The following is an 8,161-nucleotide window of genomic DNA, read 5'->3' as shown; positions in this document are numbered from 1 at the left end:
GGGGTGGGGCAACACGAAAACTCCAGAAGTAGATGATATTTGCCTCTCAGTGGCTGGGGCTGGGTGAGCTTGCTGGAGACTCCAGTTGCTGGCTGGACTGACACGCTCTGAGGAACCAGCTGGACAGGAGCTACTGTCGACTTCAGAGTCCAAAGGCTTGGCTGGTGCATCTCCTTGGACAAACCCAGCTCACACCCTGCTGGGCAAAGGAGGAAAAGCCAGAGGAGCCAGGACCTTGAATGACAGGCAACACCCGGTAACAGGACGAGAAGTTCTGCTCAGGCACGTGGCCACAAACACCTAGTTAGGAAGCCTGCGGCGCGGGTAACAGCTCCTGGAGGACCCCACGGCTCCTGTGAGGCGAGCCCCAAGGATGAGGCTGCTCAAGCTGCTGATTTTCCTGGCCCACTGGGGAGTCGCCAGGGCTGGACTAGGTAGGCGCTGCGAATGCCTGCGGTGTCTTTGTTTTGTACTGTGAACTCGGGATCTGGGAGCTGGAAGCTGCTCTCAGAAAGCTGAAAGAGCTGCTAAAAATAGCAGGGCAGGAGCAAGAGCAGGGAGGGTGGGAGAGTCAGGGGCGGTGGGGGTGCTGTTGGAGCCTAAAGATTTTAAGTGGAGGCAACAGCTGGCCAAGGGAGGGACACTGACTTTGCTAAGAGGTGTGGGTACATAAGAGCCAGCCAGCTGGTAGAGGCAGAAGGTAGAAGGCACACAGATTCATGGATTCATTCCACAAATGTTGGTTGAGAGCCTTCTATGTACCATGTGCTATTCTAGGAACCAGAAAAGAAAAGAAAACAAACAAAGCCCCACTCCCCTGAAGCATTCCTTCACCCGGGAAGAAACAGACCAAAAGACACGTGGACAAGTACAGTCATAGTATTCCAAGTTTTAGGGAGAACACTAAAGCAGAAAAAGGAGTAGGGAGTGTGGGGGAGGGGGTAATTATGGGGTGGCCAGAGAAGAGCTGTCTAATAAAGTGAAATTTGAATAGAAACCTCAGGCAGTGTGGGAGAGAGCCATGTGGACATCCAGGAGAACATTCCATTAAGAGAGGACAGAAAGTGCACAAGCCCAGAGCTGGAGGCACTGGCGATGTGTGTGGGAAGAGCAAGGAAGCAGAGTGGTTGGAGCAGAGTGGGCAACAGAGGGAGGTGGAGACGAGGTTGGGGGATCACGGGGTGGGGGCAGGGGGCTGCGCCAGCTCCTGTATAAACTGGTAGACAATTTCAAGGACTCAGAGTGAAATGGGACATCATTAGAGGATTTAGGCAGCGCTCTGACATGATCTGACTTGTGTAAGTTTAAAAGGACCCTTGGCTGTTGTATTGAGAAAAGACTGTCATGGGGTGAAGGTGGGTTAACCAGCTTGTCTGGGTTTGCCTGAGACTTTCCTAATTTTAGCATTTAAATTTCGGCGCCCTGGGCACTCCCTCAGTTCTGGGCAAACTGGGATGGTGCAGTCACCCTAGTAAAGGAAAAGCAACAAAACCAGTGAGGAGGCTATTGCCATCATCCAGTGAGAGAGGATGGAGGCTCAGCCTGGCGTGGTAGGAGTGGAGGTGGTAGGAGACGGTCTGATTCTGGATGAGACTTGCCGACAGATGGTGGGTGTGAGAGGAGGACTCAAAGGGGCTCCAAGGTTTTTCGTCTCAGCAGCTGGAAGGAGGGAGTTGTCATTTGCTGAGATGAGGGAGGAGGAGACAGCAAGGATTTGGGATATGCCCAGTTTGCAATGCCTGTTAGATTTCCGCGCGGTTGGAGATGAGTTAGTGGGAGGGATGGACCTGTAGTTTTCCTTAGGATTCTAGATTGCTCTTTTCTGGAGTCCTCTGAATGGGACCTTAAAGATGATCCAACACCCTTTTGGTGCAGCTGCAGAAACTGAGGCTGAGAGAGAGAAGGACGGGCTCAGGGTTCTGCTCATCGCTTGCCGCTGTGGAGCTCAGTTTTCCCAGGCTGCAGTCTGAAGGGTCGGTGGCCTCTGATCGGTCTACTTCCTAGACGCTACCCAGGAGCCTTGGCAAAGCGCTCTGCTGATGTGACCTGGCATCTCAGAGGCCAGTGAGGAGATGCATAGGCACTCGGGAGGCAGGAGACCAGAGTGAAATGCCTGGGAAGGCCTTGGGTCCAAAAGCTGTGCCTTAACGGTGGAAACATCTCTGGGACAAGCCCTAAGAAGATGCATCATTCCCCGTGAGGGCAATCTGCTTGGGAGAAGGCTGAGAGAGGCTGTCCTCCTTTCTCTGGGAGGCAGATACCCCGTTCCCCACTGGGAGACTCAGGGCTCTGCCTGTCTGACTGGAGGCTGGGGAATGATTGAAAGAACCTTCCACCCCCTCACTCTTTCACTTTAAATATGTTTTCTTAGAAATCCCCATGCCACTGGGCACCCCTCAGCCCATGGTCTTAGTGGTTAAAAAAATTCTCTGCTCCCCCCAAATGCACCAAGATGTTCATCACAGCATTGTTTATAATCATGGAAAATGTGAACAACAACAGAATGGCTGAATAGATGATGGTAAAACCACCTGGTGAACAAGTTTCAAGACAATACAGCAAAACTGAAAACAACAAGTAACATTTATCAAAAACTGAGGTGCCAGGCACTGCTGAAATTCTTACATACCACCCTGAGAACAGCCTTGTGAAACAGGGATTTTCACGGAAACCCAGCCTTAGAGAAGTTCAGTAACTAACCCAAGGGGACACAGCTACTACGTGTCGGAGTCTGGATGTGAACCCACGCCCTACAACTCCCATCTGTTTCTAAAATATGCTGTGTAAAAACAAACACACACTAAGGAAAACAGCCAAGAAGAGCTAACATGTTTATTCTTCACTTGTGAGGGGCCACACTTGCGCTAGGTGTGTGATGTATGCTGTCCTTTTAAAACCCATTTGAGGGGCTGGCCCGGTGGCGCAGTGGTTAAGTACGCACCTTCTGCATCGGAGACCTGAGGTTCTCTGGTTCGGATCCCGGATGTGGACATGGCAACCACTTGGCAAAAGCCATGCTGTGGTAGGCGTCCCACATATAGAGTAGAGGAAGATGGGCACAGATGTGAGCTCAGGGCCAGTCTTCCTCAGCAAAATGAGGAGGACTGGCAGATGTTAGCCCAGAGTTAATCTTCCTCAAAATAAATAAATAAAACCCATTTGAAAAATGAAATTAAAAAATTTTCATTTGATTTTTATAGTCCCTGTAAAGTAGGTACTATCACTATTATATCATTTTGCAGATAAAGCAAATGCGACTCAGAGGAGACACACTTGTCCAAGATCCCGCAGCTAGGAAGCGGCAGGCCCGAGCCTGCACTCAACTGCCTTAGGCATCACGCCCTTTGATGGGTCCTCTCTCGGGATGGTGGGTTTTATAGGTTCTATACTATTTTTTTCTCTTTCCTCCAAACATTCTGGTATGTATACATCTATAATTTAAAAGCAAACAGAAATTTAGAAAGAATTCCACAGCACCTGTAAGTTTTTTCAGAACCTGAGTCTCTCCCACAGAACTTTGAGACACCCAACCAGTTAGCAGTCATCCCTGCTTGGCATAACACTGTGGGTTTCCACCTCCACCTTCCTGAGCCAAGAGCTTGGGTGGGGCGCCAACCTGCTGGCTCTGTCTCCTCCCACACATGCCCCAGGCCACACCCCATTCTCCTTCAGCTCCTAATCGCAGAGAAACAGACAAGTTCTTTCCGGATGGGTTAGCAGGGAAGGAAAACGCTTCCCTCAAGAATGATAAGCCTACCTCCTATAGCTGTTGTGAGGAGAGGGCAATTCATGTGGTTAACACAAGTCAGTAAATGTTGGTTTTAGCAAGTGAACCCTCTGTGTTTTACGCAGCCTTAGTTTACAGAAGAGGAATGACAACTCAAGGGTTTAAGGTTATTGCTTAGCATCAGAGGCAAATGACTGAGCCAACCCTGAGGGCCTATGGTTAAAGTTCAGTGCACTCTGCTTCAGCCTATGGTTAAAGTTCAGTGCACTCTGCTTCAGCCTATGGTTAAAGTTCAGTGCACTCTGCTTCAGCCTATGGTTAAAGTTCAGTGCACTCTGCTTCAGCGGCAGGCCTGGGTTTGGTTCCCAGGCGCAGACCTACAGCACTGTCTGTCCGTAGCCATGCTGTGGCCGTGGCTCACATAGAAGACCTAGAAGGACTTACAGCTCCAACATACAATTATGCACTAGGGCTTTGGGAGGGGAGAAAAAAAAAAAGAGGAAGATTGGCAACAGACATTAGCTCACAGTGTATCTTCCCTAGCAAAAAAAATAAAAAAACAAGCAAAGGACTGAACTAGGGACCCAGGTTGTTTTGTGGTGTGAGTTATACACACAGCGGACAAAAGCATGGACTCACAGGGCATTAAAACTGGCAGGGCCTTCAGATAAACTTTATGAAGTACCCTCATCTTACACTTGAGGAAACAGAGGCTCCAGAAGAGAAGAAAAACTGAGGCCTGAGGGGCTGCGTGGCACAGAGGATGAGCACCCAGACTGGCCTGTCCACCCCACAGCTGGGTGCTCTGTATGGGATCACTTCGTTCATCCACACATCTATCCCTTTGCTACCAGCATGGTTACCCCCATTTTACAGATGAGGAAACTGAGGCTCAGCTGAGCAAATCACTTGTTCAAGTTGCCATTGCCTGTGTGGAGGAGCCAGGATTCAAAACAAGATTTCCCTGATTGCCGGTTTCACCCACGCCCTTTCAAACACAACCTGCTGCCTTCCAGAAAACCTAGATCCTATCTTCTAATGTCAAGTGACCTTGAGCCTCTGTTTCACCATCTATAAAATGGGGATAATAGCAAAGGGGAGATTAAATATGACAGTTAAGTCAGATCACACACATACATTGTAATGCGCTGTAAAAGTATAAGGGACCATTTTTTTACATGTCTAAGATCACACTGCTAGCTAGTAGCAGAGTACAGTGCACCATGATCATTTCTGTTCTGACACAATATGAATCCCAGATCTACCACTAACTAGCTCAGTTTTCTCATCAGTGAAATGGGTACAATAGTAGAATGTATTTCATGATTTTGTCGTGAGGCTGCATGGGTACAGTGCTTGGCACAGCATGTGGCATTCAGTAGGTGGTAAATAAATGACAAGTGTCTTCCTGCCTTCTTTTTCTTGTCTCTGATCATAAGCAAACTCAACTTTTGGCCAGTTTAGTACCTTCCTAGGCTCTAGGAATGACTTTTGTGAGTCGTCCCCACCTCATCATGAATCACAGTAAAAGGAGTTCACACTATGTATGATTTTTACTTTTTCTATTGTTTTTGCTGAGGAAGATTAGCTCTGAGCTAGCTAATATCTGTTGCCAATCTTCCTCCTTTATTTTTTTTGCTTGAGGAAGACTAGCCTTGAGCTACCATCTGTGCCAATCTTCCTCTGTTTTGTATGTGGGTTGCTGCCACAGTGTGGCTGACAGCAGTGTAGGTCCATGCCCAGGATCCAAACCTGCAAATCCAGGCCACCGAGGTAGAATGCGCCAAACTTAAATCCTATGCCACAGGGCTGGCCCCTGTATGATTCTTTTTTTTTTTAATTTTTATTTAATTAAATTAATTAATTTTTTGAGGAAGATCAGCCCTGAGCTAACATCTGCTGCCAATCCTCCTCTTTTTGCTGAGGAAGACTGGCCCTGAGCTCACATCCATGCCCATCTTCCTCTACTTTATATGTGGGACGCCTACCACAGCATGGCTTGCCAAGCGGTGCCATGTCTGCACCTGGGATCTGACCTGGCAAACCCCAGGCTGCCAAAGCGGAACGTGCGTACTTAACCGCTGCGCCACCAGGCTGGCCCCTCCCTGTATGATTCTTAATAAAATTTTTAGTATTGCTTTTGAAATGAGTTGTTGATTTTGATGACATGGTTTTTTTTCCTGAACTTTGGAGCCAATGCATTTTTTTCAGGTCTCAGACATTTCCATCTGCCTTACAAGGCTACTAGGTCCTGGCCCTGTGTCTGTCATCCCCAATGGACCAGGGGGCCTAGCGACCCCTTTGGTGAAGGAGGAGGAGGGCCAGGAGACTGTTTTGCCCACCAAGGACAGGGAGCAGAGGGGAGCTCTCAAATTAGAACCAGGGGTGCACTGTGCCCATCGGCCCTCTGCTCCGGGAGGGCCATCCAGGAGGAGACAGGATCCACCTTCACATTGTTCTGCTTCAGATATTCTTAGCCCCAGACCTGCGCTTTACCTACAGACGGCAGCTGAGGGGACTCTGAGGCAGGCAGAGAAAGGACGCAGCCACTCCCACCTTGTCCCATCTCCCTGCCTTGGAGAAAGGGGGACTTGCAAGACCCGTCCCAGGGTCCAAATTTGGAGTTTCTGCTGCTTTGCATTGCTGAGTGCTTATGTATGATCTTATTTTAACCCTCACAAAGACCCTAAGAGGTAGGGGGCGCTGTTGTCCCCATTTTACAGAGGGGGAAACTGAGGCACAGAGTAAGTTGCTCATCTTCACACAGCTAGTGGGCAGTGGAGCTGGAATTACAACCCAGGTCTGTGCCCTCAACTACTCACTGTACTTGATAGCACATTTATTCATATTCTCAATAATTAATGAATAATAATGTCTGAGATGGGGATACCTTTTCTTAAAACTCAAGGAATGCATGACTCTTTTCTTACTGTAAAAGATTCAAGCAGTATGACTATATAAAGCCTCTTAATTTTAATGAGATCCCCAGGTGAGGCGTCTGCACAGTCAAGTTTGAGAAGCTCCGGTCTAAAGGGTCAAGGGTCAAAGTGAATGATTCACCACACCCTCCCAGTCTCACTCCTGGCCCCAGGGGTAATTGCCAGGGACAGTGGAGCATTGTGATCCTCCTCTACGAGCCCTCCCTCCTTAACTGTCTTATTTGATGCTCACAGACAAGCAGGGCAGATGTCAAACCCCTCAGACTCAACAAGGCCAACTGGCTTGTCCAGAGTCCTCAGCCAACAAGTGGAAGAGCCTAGATTAGAAACCAGATGACCTGCCTCCCTATCCAGGGTCCTTATGCCCACCCCCGTCCCCAGGATGTGATAATTAGAGCTTACTTCCTCATGGTCTGTAACTAATCCCATAGAAGCCTGTGGCTCCGTTCTTTTCTGGGTAATGTATGCGTATTATAAAAGCCACTTTTGGGGGCTCTGAGTCAACATTGTGTCTCAGCTTTGGACTCAGAGAGGTCGGAGTTTGAGCCTCAGTTTCCTCATCTGTGAAATGGGCATAAGAATCGCACCTCACAGAATGGCTGCCAGGATGAAATGAGAGGCGTGTTAAGGGCACCGAGCCGACATTCTTTGAGTGTTTGCTGGTCTAATCATCCTCCCCACGGCCTTGTTCATTCGTTGAATATACAGCTGGGCCTGTTTCCCATCCCAGGCACTGGTCTAGGTGCTGAGGACAGAGAGATGAACAAGACAGGCTCTGTGCTCTCTCAGAACCGACGTTGTACACAGGAAAGATGGATGATGAGACGCCAACAAGATAATTTCCTATATGAGAGTGCTCTGAAGAAAATAAAACTGGGGCAAGTGGAACTTGAGAAAACGTAGTCAGGGAAGGCCTCTCTGAGGAGGTGACCTTTGGGCTGACGCCTGAATGAGGAGGAGAAAGCAGCTACGTGATGACCTGGGGAAGACTGGGGAAGGTGGCAGAGGAGCCAGGAAAGAGGCCCTGTGAGGACAACGAGTGGCGTGAGTTGGACTGAGCCACCACCTCAGAAGAGGGCTCTGTGACCTGCCTCCACAACGAGGAGACTGGAGCCCAAAGAGCCGGAGCCCCTGCCTGGACCTCTGGTTCTCCATGCCATTCTTTCTACCTTCCCGGCCTCTCCTGCAGTCAGGCCTTCAGGGAGACACACGCACACACACACGCACACACACGTACACACGCACACACGTACGCACACACACACGCACACACACGTACACACACACGCACACACACGTACACACGCACACACGTACGCACACACACGTACACACACGCACACACACGTACACACACACGTACACACGCACACACACACACGCACGCACACACGTACACACACGCACACACACGCACACACACGTACACACGCACACACGTACGCACACACACGCACGCACACACACGTACACACACGCGCACACACACACGTAC

General features: G+C 49.4%; 1 protein-coding gene across 1 annotated transcript in view; it reads left to right on the top strand.

Moving 5' to 3' along the window:
- The window catches only part of SMPDL3B (sphingomyelin phosphodiesterase acid like 3B), a 24,750-nt gene continuing 16,589 nt past the window's right edge, over positions 1–8,161 (top strand). The window contains exon 1 of the mRNA XM_044770171.2: positions 1–434. Within this exon, the coding sequence (XP_044626106.1) occupies positions 374–434 (61 nt within the window). The 5' untranslated portion in view covers positions 1–373. The remainder of the gene's footprint in view (positions 435–8,161) is intronic.

The sequence above is a fragment of the Equus asinus genome, chromosome 5, assembly GCF_041296235.1.
Source record: "Equus asinus isolate D_3611 breed Donkey chromosome 5, EquAss-T2T_v2, whole genome shotgun sequence".
Classification (NCBI taxonomy): Eukaryota; Metazoa; Chordata; class Mammalia; order Perissodactyla; family Equidae; genus Equus; species Equus asinus.
Note: the sequence above shows the minus strand (reverse complement) of the source record. Positions and strands in the feature narration are given on the sequence as shown.